At 33.1% G+C, this 18,807-nt stretch overlaps 1 protein-coding gene across 1 annotated transcript in view; it reads left to right on the top strand.

Annotated features, from left to right (window-relative positions):
- Positions 1-18,807, top strand: part of LOC125931799 (uncharacterized) — a 433,379-nt gene that overhangs the window by 135,727 nt on the left and 278,845 nt on the right. The window contains exon 4 of the mRNA XM_049644019.1: positions 15,193-15,392. Coding sequence (XP_049499976.1) covers positions 15,193-15,392 — 200 coding nt within the window. The remainder of the gene's footprint in view (positions 1-15,192; positions 15,393-18,807) is intronic.

Raw genomic sequence — 18,807 nt, forward strand, 5'->3', positions numbered from 1 at the left:
TCCCTCTCTCTCTTTTCCCCTTTGCTCCTTTGTTTTGTTCACTAAATTTCACATATGAAATTTCACATTTGGTACTTGTTTCCTTTCTCTGACTAACTTATTTCACTGAGCATTATACACTCTAGCTCCATCATTGTAGTTGCAAATGTCAGGATTTTATTTTTTTTTCATGGCTGAGTAATATTCCATTGTGTATACCACTTCTTCTGTATCCATTCATCTATCAGTGGACCTTGGTATACTTCCATAATTTGTCTATTGTAAATAATGCTGCTGTAAATAAACATAGGGGGGATTGTATTCATTTGAATTAGTGTTTTTGCATATTATTTGTAAATACCCAATAGTGTGATTACTGGATCATAGGGTGCTTGTATTTTTAAATTTTTGAGTAACCACCATACTGTTTTCCACAGTGGTTGCACCAGTTTGTATTCCCACAAAAGTACAAGAGAGTTCTATTTTCTCCACATCCTTGCCAACACCTGTCTTTTCTTTTCATTTCGATTTTAGCCATTCTGATAGGTGTGAGGTGATATCTCACTGTAGTTTGTTTTGCATTTCCCTGATGATGAATAATACTGAGCATCTTTTCATGTGTCTGTTAGCCATTTGTATGTCTTCTTTGGGAAAATATCTGTTCATGTCTTCTGCCCATTTTGGATTATTTGTTTTCTGGGTGTTGAATTGTATCAGTTCTTTATATATTTTGGATACTAACCCTTTCTCCAATATATCATTTGCAAATATTTTCTCCAATTCCTTCGGTTGCCTTTTATTTTTATTGTTTGTTTCCTTCATTGTGCAGAAGCTTTCTATTTTAATGTAATCCCAATAGTATATTTTTGCTTTTATTTCCCTTGCCTCAGGAGATATACATAGAAAGTGTTGCTATGGTCAATGTCAAAGACATTGCTGCCTATGCTCCCTTCTAGGAGTTTTATGGTTTTAGGTCTCATATTTATGTGTTTAATCCCTTTAGAGTTTATTTTCTGGGTGGTGTAATAAAGTGGTCCAGTTTTATTATTTTGCATGTAGCTGCAGTTTTTGCAGAACCATTGATTGAAGAAGCTATCTTTTCCCCATTACCAATTTTTTACTGCTTTGTCAAATATTAATTGACCATATAGTTGTTGGTTTATTTCTGGGTTTTCTATTCTATTTCATTGATCTCTGGGTCTATTTTTGTGCCACTACCATACTGTTTTGGTTACTACAGCTTTGTAATAGTAACTTGAAATCTAGAATTGTCATACATCCAGCTTTGCTTTTCTTTTTCAAAATCGCTTTAGCTATTCACAGTCTTTTGTGGCTCCATATAAAATTTAAGATTGTTTGTTCTAGTTCTGTGTAAAAATGCTATTGATATTTTTATAAGGATTGCATTAAATGTGTGGATTGCTTTGGGTAGTATAGACATTTTAACAATATTTGTTCTTCTAATCCATGAGCATGGAATGTCTTTCCATTTCTTTGTGTCATCTTCAGTTTCTTTCATCAATGTTATAACTTTTAGCTTTCAGAATACAAGTACTTCACCTGTTTGGTTAGGTTTATTCCTAGGTATCTTATTGTTTTTGGTGCAGTTGTAAATAGTATTGTTTTCTTAATTTCTTTTTATTTTCCCTCAATATTAATGTATAAAACTGCAACAAATTTCTGCATTTTGTATCCTGAGACTCACTGAATTCTATATCAGTTCTAGTAGTTTTTTGGTGAAGTGTTTAAGATACCCTATATAGAGTATCATGCCATCTGCAAAGAGTGAAAGTTTTACTTTTTCCTTACCAATTTGGACACATATTTTTTTCATTGTCTGTTTGCTGTGGATAGTACTTTCAGAACTATTATGAATAAAAGTAATGAGAGTGGACTTGCTTTTCTTGTTCTTGACCTTAGGGGAAAGCTCTCAGTTTTTCCTATTGAGTATAATGTTTTCTGTGGGTTTTTTATATGTGGCCTCCATTATGATTAGCAATGTTTCTCTCTATCTACTTTGTTGATGGTTTTTATCATGAATGGATGTTGTCTTATGTCAAATGCTTTTTCTGTCTCTATTGAAATGATAATATGTTTTTTCCTGTTATTGATGTAATGTATCATATTTATTATTTTGTGAATACTGACCTATTCTTGCATCCCAGGATTAAATCCCACTTGATCATATTGATTGATTTTTTTTAACATTCCATTGGATTTGTTTTGATGGTATTTTGTTGAGTATTTTTGAGTCTATGTACATCAGAGATATTGGCCTGTAGTTCCCTTTTTTGTGTGGTTATCTTTATCTGGTTTTGGTATCAGGGTTATACTGGCTTCATCGAATGTATTCAGAAGCTTTCCTTTTTCTATTTTTTTGGAATAGTTTGAGAAGAATAGTTATTAACTGTCCTTTAAATGTTTGATAAAATTTGTCTGTGAAGCCCTCTGCTTCTGGACTTTTGTTTGTTGGGAGTTTTGTTTTGTTTTGTTTTTATTGATTCAGTCTCCTTGCTGGTAATTAGTCTGTTCAAGTTTTCTATTTTTTTCTTGCTTCAGTCTTGGTAGTTTGCATATTTCTAGGAATTTATTGGTTTCTTCTAGGTTGTCTAATTTGTCATTTTTCATAACATTCTCTTGCAATTGTTTGTATTTCTGTGGTATTGGTTGTTATTTCTACTCTTTCATTGGTGATTTTGTTTATTTGAGTACTTTCTCTCTCTACCTTTTTTCCATTTTTGATTAGTCTGGTTACAGGTTTATAAATTTTGTTGATCTTCTCAAAGAACCAGGTCCTGGCTTGATTGACGGATTCTATTTTTCTTTTAGTTTCCATACTGGTTTTTTTTTTTTTTTGGTCTTGTTTTTTTTTTGGTTGTTTTTTTTTTTTCTCCAATCTTTATTCTTTCCTTCCTTCTGCTGGTTTGGGTTTTGTTGTTCTTTCTGTAGCTCCTGTCAGTGTAAAGTTAGGTTGTTTATTTGATATTTTTCTTATTTCTTGAGTTATTCCTGTCTTGCTATAAATTTCTGTCTTAGAACCACATTTTCTGCATCCTGAAGGGTTTGGACAGTTGTGTTTTTATTTTCACTTCTCTCCATGTAATTTTTAAAAATATTTATTTATTTATTTTGAAAGACAGAGAGACAGGGAGAGAGAGTGCATGTGTAGGGTAGGGGAAGAGAGAGAAGGAGAAAGAGAATCCCAAGCAGTCTATGCACTGTCAGCACAGAGACCAACATGGGTCTCAATCCCATGAAATATGAAATCGTGACCTGAGCTGAAACCAAGAGTCAGATGCTTAACTGACTGAGCCACCCAGGTGCCCTCTCCATGTAATTTTTGATTTCTTCTTTGATTTCTTGGTTGACCCATTCATTGTTTAGTAGTATGTTATTTAAACACTTTGTATTTGCATTCTTTCCAGACTTTTTTCTTGGGGTTGATTTCTTGTTTCATAGTGTGTGGTCAGAAAAGATTCATGGTATGTATTTGATATTTTTAAATTTGTTTAGGCTTCTTTTGTGGCCTAGTATGTGATCTGTTCTGGAGAATGTTCTCTGGGTACTCAAAACATTGTGTATTCTGCTGTTTTAGGATGGAATGTTCTGAATATATCTGTTAAATCCATCTGTTCCAGTATGTCAATTAAAGCCACTGCTCCCCTGTTGATTTTCTGTTTGGATGATATTTTCATCAATGTAAATAGGGTGCTAAAGTCCCCTAGTATTATTGTGTTATTATCAGTTGGTTCCTTTACATTTGTTTATAACTGTTTTATGAATGTGGTTTCTCCTATTTTGAGTGCATAAATATTTACACTTGATATATCTTCTTGTTGGATTGTCCCCTGTATTATTACATGGTGTACTTCTTTGTCTACTTTTAGACTTTGTTTTAAAGTCTATCGTGTCTAGTATAAGTATTGCTACTCAAGATTTCTTTTGGCATGCATTTGCATGTTAAGTAATTCTCTGTTCCTTCACATTGAACATGCAGGTGTCTTTAGGTCTGAAACGAGTCTCTTGTAGACAGCATATAGATGGGTCTTGTATTTTTTTATCCATTTTGTCACCCTATCTCTTTTGATTGGAGCATTTAGTCCATTTTCATTCAAAGTAATTATCAGTAGATATGTATTTATTTCCATTTTGTTCGTTGTTTTTTTTTTTTTTTGGTTGTTTTGTAGTTTTTCTGTCATCCTTTCTTCTCCTCTTTTTCACGATTTGCTGGTTTTCTTTAATGATATACCTGAATTCTTTACTCTTTATATTTTGCATATTTATTACTGTCATTTATTTATAGTTACCATTCAGGTTGTATATAATATATTTTGCATATAGCAGTCTATATTAAGCTGATGGTTGCTTAATTTTGAACCTATTCTTTACTCGTCTCCCCTCCTCATTTCTGATATTTGATATATTTTCATTTTTTTTTCTTTCGTGCTTCTCTTGGAAGATATTTGCAAGTATACTTTTTTTTTTTGCTTTTGTACTTTCTATTTTTCTCATGGCTTTTGTTTTACACTCACAGAGTCATCCTTAACATTTCTTATAACCCTAGTTTAGTGGTCATAAATTCTTTTAACTTTTGTTTGGGAAATTCTTTACAGGAGTAGATTACATCTTAAGAAAACACTTTCTTTGCTCATCCATAAAAAACTCCTCATCTGTCAAAGTTTGATCATGAGATTGCAGCCATTCATTGACATCTTCAGGCTCCACTTCTAATTCTACCCAGTTCTCTTGCTATCTCTACCGTATCTGCAGATACTTCCTCCACTGAAGTCTTGAACCTGGCAAAGTCATTCAGGAATATTGGAATCAACTTCTTCCTAACTCCTGTTAATGTTGCTATTTGGAACTCTTCTTTTGAATCATTGATATTCTTAATGGCATCTCAAATGGTGAATCCTTTCCAGGAGGTTTTTCAATTTACTTTGCCAAGATCAATCAGAGGAAACACTATCTATGGTAGCTATGGCCTTAAAATGTGTTTCTTAAATAAAGACTTGAAAGTCAAAATCACTCCTTAATTCATGGACTTCAGAATGGAAATTGTTTTAGCAGGCATGAAAACAACATCAGTCTTGTATATCTCCATAGGAGCTCTTGATTTACCAGGTGCATAGTCAACAATCAGTAAGATTTTGAAAGGATTTTTTTTTCTGAACTGTAGTTCTCAATGGTGGGCTTAAAATAATCAGCATACCATGTTATAAACAAACATGCTGTCATCTAGGCTTTGTTGTTCCATTTATAGAGCACAAGAAAAATAGATTTAGTATAATTCTTAAGAGCCTTAGGATTTTTGGAATGGTAAATGAGTCAGCGTGTCCTTTGAAGCTAGGCATTGACTTCTCCTCCTAGCTATGAAAATCCTAGATGTCATCTTCCAATAGAAGGCTGTGTCACCTACATTGAAAATCTGTTTGGTGTAGCTAGCTTCATTAATTATCTTAGCTAGATCTTCTGGATAACTCTCTGCAGCACTTGATACTTCACTTTCACTTTTATGTTATGGAGAATGCTTCTTTAATTTTCATGAACCAACCTCTTTTAGCTTCAAACTTTTTTTTTTTTTTTCTAAACTTTCCTCACATCTCTCAGCCTTCATGGAATTGAAGAATTGGGGCCTTGCTCTGGATTAGGGTTTGGTTTAAGGGTATTTGTAGCTAGTTTGATCTTTTGTCCAGACTACTAATACTTTCTCCATATCAGCAATAAAGCTGTTTTGCTTTCTTATAATTTTTGTGTTCACTGGAGTAGCACTTTTAATTCTTTTTTCAAGAAATTTTCCTTTGCATTCACAACTTGGCTAACTGGTGCAAGAGGACTTTCTTTCAAACTATCCCAGATTTTGGCATGAATTCTTTACTAAGTTTAAACTTTTAAAGATTTTAAAGTAAGAGACATGCAATTCTTCTTTTCACTTGAACACTTGGAGGCCATTGTAGTGTTATTAACTGGCCTAACATCAATATTGTTATGTTTCAAAGAATAGGAGGGCTAGACGAGAGGGAAAGAGATGGGAGAATGACTGGTTGATGGAGTGGTAAGAATACACACATTTATTAATTAAGTTTGCTGTCCTGTGTGGGTGTGATTCATGACCCCCTGAAACAATAGTATCAGTTAAGGTCACTGATAACAGATACCATAACAATTATAATAAAAATGAAAAGGTGAAAAATTGCAAGAATAACCAAAATGCAACAGAGACATGAAATAACCAAATGCTGTTGGAAAACTGATGTCAATAGACTTGCTGGATGCCATAAACCTTTAATATATATTAAAAAATGCAATATCTAAAATGTGATAATAAATAAATATATAAATAGATAAAAAATAAAATGTGATAAAGAGAAGCACAATATAATGAGGTATGCCTTATATTTAGATAGTTCATGTGATAGTTTTAGTTCATGTGTCTTTCAGGGAATTTGAAGTGGATACACAACTGTAATAAAGGTGACATACTCAGAAAGTGGCTTCTCAATCAACAAGAAAAAAAATACAATAATGATTATTTGTTGTAGACTCTAAGTCTAAAGTTCTCTTTTGTCCAACAAAAGAGCAGACCCAGGATTAAAGTGAAAGATGGCTAATGTCCGGGAAAAGACAAGAGCCCCAAATAAGGGTCCTTGCCCCATATTTATTCAGCTCAGAAGGCTTACAAACATGGTGGGTGTGTACAAAGAGACAAACTAGGATCATTAACTTGGGGACATGAGGGAAAAGGGGGGTTTTGAAGATATACAGTGTGTGGGGTTTGGGTCAATAGAAAACAAAATCTGGCTGCCGGGCAGATGGGTCGATGGTTGTTAATGGCACACATGAGGCGCTGTGCTTATTTATCTTTGCTAGCCTAGGGGATGAGACAGGGGGAATAACCTCAGGGTTAATAAGGCACCTTTTATTTGGTTAACCTTCTCTGCTTTGGGCTGCTTTGCCTGCAGCACAGAGGTCCATAGTCCACCAATTTACCTAACCTGGCCTTATTCTCCTATGAAGGGAGCTTTTCTGCTATAGTACTAAATTGGGGGTGCTTCCATCCTGAATATATAGTCTTGTTTATTTCATATACCTATGTATTGGGCACCTTTGCGCTGCTCCTATTTTGGCCTTTGCCTCTCCCTCTCTATTCTGTGGGCTCTGCATCCCCTCTCTATTTTGGGGTACCTTTGCAACTCCCTATTCCTGGCACCTTTGTATTTCCCTATTCTCAGGGTGTCTTTGCACCCCCCTATCTTGGAGTGCCAATCTGGTTTACCCAAACTTGGGTGTGAGCATTTTATGACTTTGTATTTCTTTATGACTTCTTAACCCATTGGTGTAAGCCCCAGGGGATTCCTAAGCTTATCCCCCACAATTATTCTCTGGGTTCACTGTTTTTTTTTTTTGATGTTTTCATTAAACATCCATTAAAATGGATACAAAATAATGAAAAGATTCATTAAGTGCTAAGAAAATGTCAAACTATAATATGTTAAGGTATGGTTCACTGGTAATTGATCAGAATACAGAATCAGAATTTAAAATGACCTATACTGAATATAAATTAAACACTCCAGTGGCATGTCACAGTGAGCTTCTGAAGAGAGTATAGGGAGACAGTTTTCAAAATCATTTTATTTTTGTTAAGTAAACGCTTATCAGAAAAGAATTATCTTTAATACCTAGTGTCTCCTTTTGAATGCTACATCAAATATGGGATACAAAATATATTACAATAATGGAGATGTATGTACATTGTTATTATACACTATGTATTTTAAAATGATTTTCAAATATTGTTTCTTTTTCCCATTATTCCTCTACATTATGTCAATAATATTTTAGAGTTTGTTATTTCTATTTGACAGACTGGGAAACTGAGATGCAGTGGTTAAATCATTTGCTCAAAATTAGTATATACCACATATTATTTATAGATTCACCTATTGATGGACAGACACTTGGGCTACTTCCATAATTTGGCTGTTGTAAATAATGCAATAAACATATAGAATTGTTCAATCTTTATATTGTACACCCAAAACTAATATAACACCGTATGTTAACTGTGAGAAATAAGGGAGATGATTCATTTTCAGAAATACCAAATAAAAGCTGTGCTGTGTAGTTAACAATATTTCCTACTGGAAATATGTACGATTCCCACTCCCCAACAATGGAGTTCCAAATCTTTAAATCCTTCAATTCCTGGTTTTTCCCCTCGATTTCATGGGCTTATTTTTGTGGGTTTTGCAATGAGCATGTGCTGAAGAACAAAAGAGGGACTGAAAGTCTCTGCATCACATCAGGGAATGTATATTTGTTCCAGTCAGACTACTTTTTGCCTTACATGGGCATAGGCGACATCTGGGTAAGTCTGTAACCTCTGAAGTACTCAGGCAGTGAGGAATTAGGGGAGGGACTTGCACACGAAGAGATAAATTGTTTACTATAAGTGCCCATAGTATGCCTGTCCATCAGATACCTGCTCTTGCAAGAATGTTGATTAAAGCTTCATTTCACTGTGCTCTGAATCTCTGCATCCCTTCTTTGATTGGGTCAGTGGGCTTATTTCTCACATTAGCTATACTGGAATTAAAATTTCAAAAATACAGAGTTAGGTAGTGGAATTGGCAGTACTAGATAAGGAGACTCCTGATCCTTTACGTTTACGTTAGCCTTCATTCATTCACTCAGTAAATACATTCTTTTGACTCCTTCCACATGTGAGACATTCTTCTGGATGTGGGGGATATGGTGAGACAAAAACTCATGGATTGACTTTATTGAATTTATACATTCCAGAAATATAAAGACTAGTAGATAGCTACCTAAAGACTTATAAAAGACTGCACAAAGTAGAAATATTGGGTAAAATATTTAAAAATACATAGTTTGCTATAAAATGTAAAATAAAAGAATGGTTAAATGAAATGTGATATTTTTGTGAGTTAGAGATCTAACACACCAGAGATATTCATGGAAGGAAGAATTTGATTTTAAAATGTGTGTACAAAAGTGTGTTTAGGGACTGGTTCTTTATTCCCAGGGGAATGAAGAAATTAACATTTCTCCAGGAACTCCCTACTGTCTTAATGTTAATGACTTGCGAGAAGGAAAAACAACCTTAGCTTGACAACAGCTAGGCCTCCAGTAATCTGTAAGTCTTCTTTAGCATATGAAAATCCCTTTAAGAAACTTCCTCTTTATCTCCCCCACTCCATAGTATATAAAAGAATCACCCCTCACACTTATAACACATCTCTTTCTGCCCATGGGTTGTGTCTCTGCTTTAATAAAGTCACCTTAGTTTTGCACCAAAAAAAGGAAAAGATGCATCCTCATGTCTGAAAAGGAAAACTAATGAGATGGCATTATTTACTACTAAGAGATGAAAGAAATTTTAAAACAGAAGCATAAAATTGTAGCCAATAATTCTATCATAAAGGCAATATATGAAAGAGAAAAAAGTGGATAAATGGTAAGGTATGGACATTTTTAGAAGTTAATGATCATGTGTAAATGACTATAGTTTAGATCTTACAAGTAATCTGTGCTAGAAAAGGAAGAAAATAAATACCATGTAATAATATTTTCATTATTTTTTTTCTTTCCAACTTTGTATTTAAATTACAGTTGGTTAGCCTACAGTGTAATATTAGTTTCAGGTGTACAATATAGTGATTCATTACTTCCATACAACACCTGGTGCTTATCACAAGCAAACTCCTTAATCCCCATCACTTACTGAACCCTTTCTCTCTCCCACCTTTCTAGTAATCATCAGTTTATTCTCTATAGTTGAGTCTGTTTCTTGGTTTGTCTCTCTCTTTATAAATATTTTTGTTTTAAAACTTTAATCATGAAACATTTTGGTTACTTTTTGGTGATTTGTGATTATTACTCTCATAATTATTAATAAAGGCAGTCATGAAAAGAATAAATTACAGTTTAAAGAGTTATTTCATATCAATTCATTTTATCCTCAAGTATAACTTAATGTTTTTAGCCTTCAATCTTTGACTACAACCTAGAGTTTTCATGAAGAATCACATTTTGTAAATAAGATAATTAGGAGTTCCTGGGTGGCTCACTTGGTTAAGTGTCTGACTCTTTATTTCACCTCTTTATTTGCACTGACAGCACAAAGCCTGCTTGGGATTCTGCTTGGGAATCTCTCTCTGCCCCTCTCCCACTTGTGTGCACATGCTCTCTCTCTCTCTCTCTCTTTCTCTCTCTCAAAATAAATAAACATTTAAAAAAAATTAAAAATAAGATAATTAAATACTAAGTGGAACAATTATGTGGTTAGCAAATTGTAATGATCTCTGACTATAAGTCCAGTGCTAGAAAAGAGTATCTGAGTGCTTGGGAATTATTTTATACTGTTTATACTTCTATTAATGAAGGTCATAAATGTATTGCTTTTGGAAAATACAAGTGTTGTGAATGTTTTCTTTTTTTAAACATTAGGAGCTTGTGTCAGGTAATCACTAAGCAATATAGAAACTTTTAATCAAAATCTTCCATTTACTAGTATCATATAGACATGACTTTGGAGGATATAATTCCATTTGCATCATAGTATGAGACTTTAAAAATGATATGTTTTTCTTTTTATGTTACTACCTATTCTACATGGTCCTAGAAACAAAATATTTCTCCATGTTTTGACTTTTTGTGTATTCATGGTTGACTTTAGGCAAATTGTAAAATAGGTGGATGCTTCCACTCAATGGATAACAGAAAAATTAAGCAGAAAGTATAAACAAATATTCTGTCTTATGTGTAATATATGTAAGACCAGGTATAAAGATATGTAGATCTTATTTATGATGCAAGATATAAACAAATATATATTGGAGCCTTACTTTAGAAATAAGCAATGTTCACAGTATGGAATTTAAAATGGTTCCTCTACCTTTCTATAAGACTATGGTATGTAAATAAAGGAAATGATTTGGTGTAATATTTAGCTTATTTTCAATCATACAAATTCCCATTGCCTTTTGCATAAACCCTTGAAAAAATTCCCATATTGTAGGTATCACTTATATACACATAATATACAGATGGTGTATATACTCTAAATTGATCTGTTCCATTCTCAAATTCTGACTGTGTGTACTACAATAAAATTATTCAACTGTTATTCTTACACCACAAACATTGGACAGAATAGTGTTAGAACATGCAGCACACATAATGAATCCACTAGAATTATCAAAAGTATTTGGAGGAAGGTGGTGGTACATAGAGAATAAACTCCTCTGCCAGCTTTGAAGGGATAAAATGTGTTTCTGAAACATTAATTTCTACTGCTACTACTGTCATCAGTTCATGAAAGCTGTGTAAAACTAATGAAGATTATATATAAACAAAAAGTAATTAAATGTCAAATGGAAAACAAATGGATTTATTTAATTTCATGAGTCATAATGGAATCTGAAAAGCCTGTAATTCAAATTTTAATGGAAAGATGAGGGGTTCTTTTTTGGCTGTCATCATGCTTATAGTATCATAAAGGGGTTGATGTAAAAATATGTCTTTTGGCACATTATGACCTTCATAGTTTCAGAAGAAATTCAAGGGGTGCCTGGCTGGCTCAGTCAGTAGAGCATGTGACTCTTAATTGTGGTTGTGAGTTCAAGCTTCACGCTTGGGATAGAGATTACCTAAAATTCAAAAAAATAAGAAATTCAATATCAAGGGCAAACTAACACTTGAGGAACACTTTTGGTTGGACACCTTTGTGACTTCATTGGTATATGTAATTAATAATGAAACTTTCCCATTACTATGTTAATATAAATGGCTTTTAAAAATTTCAACATGGTTCCCTTTTTTTTACAGTTTAAATAACATTATTTGTTGTTAGTTATTCATGCTAAAATAATCACCATTGTGGCACTCCTGGGTTTTCATTTCTCTTTTCTAAATATTCCCAAAGTGTAAGTTACTTGACCTAGTTGTTTTTGAGTTTACTGAAAGGAATGTTTGCTTTCTGCAAAATGTTCTTAAAACAAAAAGTAAAAAAAAAGAGAAGACATATATCTTATTTTCACTCTTTAAAAAAGGTCTAGTGAAGTATACACCAAAACAAGGATAGTATTTATCAATTGTTTAATCTTAACAGAATTTTCAAAAACTACATTAGAAAGTCAATTCAGGGGCGCCTGGGTGGCTCAGTCGGTTGAGCTTCCGACTTTGGCTCAGGTCATGATCTCACAGTCTGTGAGTTCGAGCCCCGTGTCGGGCTCTGTGCTGACAGCTCAGAGCCTGGAGCCTGCTTCCGATTCTGTGTCTCCCTCTCTCTCCGACCCTCCCCCATTCATGCTCTGTCTCTCTCTGTCTCAAAAATAAATAAACATTAAATTTTTTTTTAAATAAAAAAAAAAGAAAGTCAATTCAAATTCATAATATCAGACGGTCTATTTAATTTCCTTGAAGATTTTTTAAGATTGCGAAGAGATTGCCCACTGTATAGAGTCTGGTAGTTAAGAATTACATAAAAATTTATATGTTTTTGGTATATACTAATTATATATAAATAATAACAGCTCTTATTTGTATAGCATTTGATATCTATAACAATCCTATGTATGGATAAAACAGGTGTTAGTATCTACATTTTAGAGATAAATAAAACAAGCCAAGGCTCTGATACGTTTAAGTGATCTGTGAAAATTCAGATCTCACACTGTGTACCTAAATGTCTTTCCATTTCACCACTCTGACAGTAGCATGGCATACATCAAAAAATTCCCATATTTCCCTATCACTCTAGGGGCTAATACATTTAATAATGTAGTAGAAAGAACAGTGAGTATCAAGAGGCTTCTGTTCCCAGGATAAGATCTGCTAATAATTAGCTGTGTGATCTTGGGAAACCATTTATGTGAGTTGGAGACTGAAAAATGTTCTTAAGTCTATAAACTCAGCAAATGTATTACCTATTAATTCCTTAAAATTACTGGAAGATGTACTTCAGGTGACTAAAAAATGAATAAAAATAAATAATTCAAGGACAGGTATGTTGTAGTATAAAAGAACCAGCAATGAGCAATGAAAGTAGTAAAGCATAGTTTTTCAAAATAATCTTTGTTAATATGGTTATATACTTAACACAAAATTTTGAAAAAACTCTGGAAAGCTAAAGTATATAGCCCAATAATATTAATTTATTTTAATATTAATGATAATTTGTATCTGAAATCCCAGATTATATCAATAAATGCTGGAAAATGCTGGGAAGCCAAAGATGGAAATAAAAACATGCTAATGTTTATATCTTAAATTCTGGCAATGGCAATTTCATTATGACATCTATAAGAAAAGTAGATTTCATCATTTTGAACTTTCTTTTTCTTATTCTAAAACCACTTGAAAGAAGGAAAAATGCCCAAATATACATCTTACTTTTCTAATCAGCAAATGTAAAGCAAGCTTATTTTCAGGAGGTGGATGCTACAAAAACAAAGCTATTCATCAGAAATCTTAAAGGGCCTATTTTTAGGTTGATTTATCATTTTTTTTAAAAAAAACTTAACATTTATTTATTTTTGAGAGACAGAGACAGAGCATAAACAGGGGAGGGGCAGAGAGAGAGAGATACAGTATCCAAAGCAGGCTCCAGGCTCTAAGCTGTCAACACCGAGCTGACACAGGGCTTGCACTCATGAACTGCAAGTTCATGACCAGAGCCAAAGTCGGGTGCTTAACTGACTGAGCCACCCTGATTTATCATTTTTAAAGTGAAACACTAAGAGTGAACATCTGAACACATCACGTAATAGATTTTATATTAGGAAGAAGTAATTATTGAAGAAATGTGGTCTTGGTTCTCTGGTTTCATGGAAGTCATTAATATGGTCTTTTCACATATCTTATTGGACCTAGGCTAAAAATAATCATAAACTCATTTCTCACATAATTAAATAAAATTCTCTGCACCTCAGAATTTCAAAACCTAAAAAAGGGTATGTCCTTTTTCAGTAGGTTTCTTTACTACTTAGTAAATCAAATTCACTGATCATTAAACCAGGAAGCTAGAGTAACTTCTTCCGAAGAGGGAGAATTCATTATTGCAACCCTGTGGTTAATCCTGATAACCATTTGATGAGGCTTTGGACAAAAGCATGATGAATGGGAATGTGTGTACACATGTTCATGCAAAGATAAAACACATATATGTAGGGCGCCTGGGTATCTCAGTTGGTTAAGTGACTGACTCTTGATCTCAGCTCAGGTCAAGATCTCCTGGTTTGGGAGTTCAAGCCCTGCATCAGGTTCTGTTCATGAAGCCTGCTTGGGATTCTCTGTCTCCTTTTCTCTCTGCCCCTACCCTGCTCGCTTGCTCTTTCAAAAATAAATAAACATTAAAAAAAGAGAAAACACATATGTGAGATAAGTGTCAAATCACTTGAAGTGGTACATTTAATGTTTATTTATTTTTGAGGGAGAGAGTGCACATGAGAGAGTGCAAGTGGGGGTGGGGCAGAGAGAGAGAGAGGGAGACACAGGAACTGAAGCAGGCACCAGACTCTGAGCTGTCAGCACAGAGCCCGACATGAGGCTTGAACTCACAAACTGCGAGATCATGACCTGAGCTGAACTCAGACGCTTAACCGACTGAGCCACCCAGGTGCCCCGAAGTGGTACATTTAAATACCAGTGCCAATTAATATTCGTATGTTATATTAGGAATGTATGTATATTTAAATTGCCAGCTCTCAGAAAGGACTATATATATTTAGCAGGGCTCTGAGATAAATTAAAAGTAAGAATCTCCTTTCCTGTCTCTTAGATCTATACCCATTTCTGTTCAGAACACAAAGTAATATAGAGTTTTCCATCAGTAGACTATACTTTAATAAGGAAATGAGATAGGTATACAAATAAGGCAGTACCAGAATTAACATGTGCTAACTGTAGGCAAATGGTTGTTGCCACATTAATAAAATTACTTCCCTCAATATTTACATGACTGAACCTCATTCCTTTCACATCTTTATGTAACTACTGCCATGAATGGTGTATGTATTACCAAAAGCAATATGTAAAGTATGAAAAGTGTTTGGTGGTAATTTTGCATCCCTTTTATGTTACTTTGGCTAAATGGTGCTGCTGTTGAATATATTTATAGTGTGTTAGATAAGTGTGTTAGATAAGTGCTGCCTTATTTCTTACCCCAAACTCTCACTTTAATTTCAGAATGACAAAAAGATGCCTACAACATTCAAAAAACAAAGTGAACATCTTGAGCATGCTATTGATTGTATTCTTGTCTTGATATCGGAAAGAAGAAGGGCCCGTATTCTACATGGCATTAATGAACAATCACCTCATAACATTCTAACAGCTACTCTTGAACTGATAAATGTGGTCAAGATGATACTAAACATTCTGGAGAGGTAATTCCTAACATCTGATCTGTAAAGCCTTAAGATGCATTTTTTCCTCTTTCTCCCTCTTCAGAAAACTTATGTATAGATTAGATTTTATTTCTACAAATCTTTCAAATACAATTACAGATTTTTATTGATACTCTGAATATCTCCCTAGAGTGAAAAAATATTTTTATAAAACTCGCTTTAAATGAAATATTTGATCATCTTACTTTTTACAGAGTAATATTTGTTTTACCAAGGACTTTCTTTGGGCTTCCTTTATAGATCAAACTCTGCTGCTGTATTAGAAACACTTGTTTTTCTGTAGTCCTTTAGGAATGCACAAAAGTTAACACCAAAGCCCTAAAATACTTTCTCTGGACTATTTACAGCAACAAAATAATGCTTTTTTTATATATTTATTATATTAGGATAAACAAGAGTCAATAGTGCTTTTAAAACTCTGTGTTGCTCAGAGAAAGGTTTAGAAATCAAAGGCTAATGATTTCTAATCTTATTCTGATAATAACCTTTAGGTAACATTAATATTTCAGTTTCCTAAAAAAATCAGTTTCCTAATTGTGATCTTGATCAAAGACTACATAGTCAACTCTATATTCTACACACAAATGAAGCATTATACGGATATTTATTCTTATGCCTTTTGCTTCTGCTATCAGAAAGTATTATACCCCAAAGGTAGACAGGCTAAGTAGTGAGAGAGGGATGCATGTGTTTATGATCAATGAGAGAAGAGGACAAGTCACAATAGTTTTCCCTCTTTGTTATTCTTATTCATTCTTTTTCATCTCTTTTCATTTCAATTGATGCTTGAGTGACAAGCCCATTTTGTTCACATGAACGGATAAAGTGGGATGAAATGACTGACCTGCTTTTTCAAATACATTTAAAATTGGATGTTAGATAAAGCATAAGAAATTCATAAATTCCACTACTTCCTCTCGTCTGAGCCCCTTACAGATATCTGTCTGGCAATAAGTTGAAACGGAAAATAATTGAAATCCTTGGAATTAGCTCAAGTTAAGGAAAATAGGGAAAGGAATAATGGTCACTCAACAGAGATAGCCACAGGAATGAGTAGTGGCAACAGAAGACCCCCAAAGTGAATATAATTTCCTTCATTGATAGCTGATTATTCACAGTATTAAATTGTCTTGTATTATTAAAGTAGTCTCATTACAAAACTCAAATCATGGCTGCATTATTGAGAAGGATGCTTTGGACATTTTCATTATATAACTAATTTGAGGGCTCCTTAGCTCTCTGAACAGTGAAACCATGTAAGATTAAAAGGGGTTTATATTGTTCTTACAGTATTTTGTTGTAAGTAGTCCTTAATATTTTGTAGTAGCAGATTCCTCTTTAAAAATGATATAATATATGTGAAATGACCTCATATAACAGCTTTTGAATATGGCAAACTTATGGTTCATCTTAGCACCTTCTTTCCTAACAGCTTGAATATTTTAAACTTTATTTTTTTCCCAATTACACCTTTATTGCATTTATAGTCTTATACAACCTGTAATCTCAATAAGTAATTTCTCCTAATAGTGATAGTGTTGTTCATGGGACCGAAGTCTCTCTTCAGCTCAAGCTAAATGGGTAATAATTACATTCAAAATATTTCCAGACCTTTGGATACTGTCTGACATTTTTATGTATTCAACATATCTCTATTATCAGCTAAGTCATTGAAACAAATTTATTGAAATGTCATATTAGTTTTCCCAATTTTCTTAATTTTTATTCCCATTCAACCCTATTTTACAAATGTCAAGACAGTTTTAGATGTAACAATTTTTTTAAAAAAAACTGAAAAGTTTGTCATACTTTTTACTCTCATCACTAAAACAAAAATATTTTCATATAATTAGCTTTACCCTTAAATTAATTTTATTTTGTTTTATATCAAATTTATGATTATTCTTGATTTTATAACAGCTCTTGCTCCACTTTTGTAGTTTCCTTTACTTATTTTTATATAGTTTTATTCTATAATCTGTGAGCTTATTGAAGCTGAAATATCTTTTCTTTTTTTTTTTTAAGGAGTCTGACTGTTAAACTTTAGTTTAAAACATTACAGATCCTCATAGTCCTTGCATAAGAAGTAGTGGCAATTGAATCAAAAAACACACTACATACCTTGCACTGGACATAGTTGCTATTAAACATCTAGGTACTTTTAAATTTCTTAGCTTTAGCTGCTTCTGATTTTTCAAAGACCTCCTAGTAAAGACCATGTCTTGAAAGTTGTGTCAGAGACTCATTTGCCCCATTTCTTTTCATATAGTAACATGGGTTTTAAGAATGTTTGGGGCTCAAAAGCAAAATAATGTTTAGGGCTCAGGCTAATTGAATTTCTTATAGAAAAATTAAATTTCTTTTACCAGATATCTGTTTAGCGTGCTAATTGAAAGAATTGCTTCTTATTTTCTCTCTGAAATTAAATAATTGTGTTTCCAGGAAAATTATTTCTATGGTTTATCCTAAAATTGGCCTTATCTCTATGCTTCTAAAATACAACATGGGAAAGATGCTATAAAAATGTAAATTTTCCATTATTAGTTTTAATATTGATTTTTTTTTGTCAAATTGTGATTCAAACAATTATTTGACTTGGTTTAATCAAATCTATGATTTCAGGCCTAAAACTTATTTTTACTTTATTAAAAAGAAGAATATAAATCTAGTGAGTCACCTTGGTAATAGAGATAAGTACTTTTGAGATAGAATTGATGTTAATTCAAGATTTTAATTCGATATGCCATCATGGCAAAAAAGGGAAAAGTTGGTTATATAACCTCCTCCCAAGAAGTTTCCTCTTCTTTTTTTGTATTTTTCTAAAAGACTTAGACTTTTTAGTGAGTTATTTGAACATTTTTCAATGGAACTACAGTATACAAAAGATTGGCTTTGCCAACATTATAAGCTTAGATATGTATGATAGAGCTTTATTTGTCACTTTATTAGTAATGGAAGTAACATATTAAGATTTACTGTGGACATTGTGGGTTTTAAAAAGCTCTTAATTATGATAATAGAAATCTTAGAGTCTGTTGACAATGGCTTCTCTGACTATATTATATTTCTATTAGTCATTAAAATATTAACTGGCTTACTGATTTCTACAGTAAGCTAGCCAAGGAAAAAGAAATTAAAAAAATTAAAAAGTTCCCTACTCTGTCTTCCACCTTTTTATAGTAACTTGAAAATAGGGATAACTATTGTAAATTGTGTACCTACCATCTTAGCAGTTTATTGACACCGTAGATACATTACATTGATCAGCTTCCATATAAGCTTTCTGTTACTATTTGTATAACTTTGTGATGTCTAGAATTTAGCTGACCCTTGGCACTTTTTCAAAGTGATCTAAAGCTCTATATATTGTGAGTTATAATTTTCAATTTCCTAA

Source organism: Panthera uncia, chromosome X (genome assembly GCF_023721935.1).
Source record: "Panthera uncia isolate 11264 chromosome X, Puncia_PCG_1.0, whole genome shotgun sequence".
Lineage (NCBI taxonomy): Eukaryota > Metazoa > Chordata > Mammalia > Carnivora > Felidae > Panthera > Panthera uncia.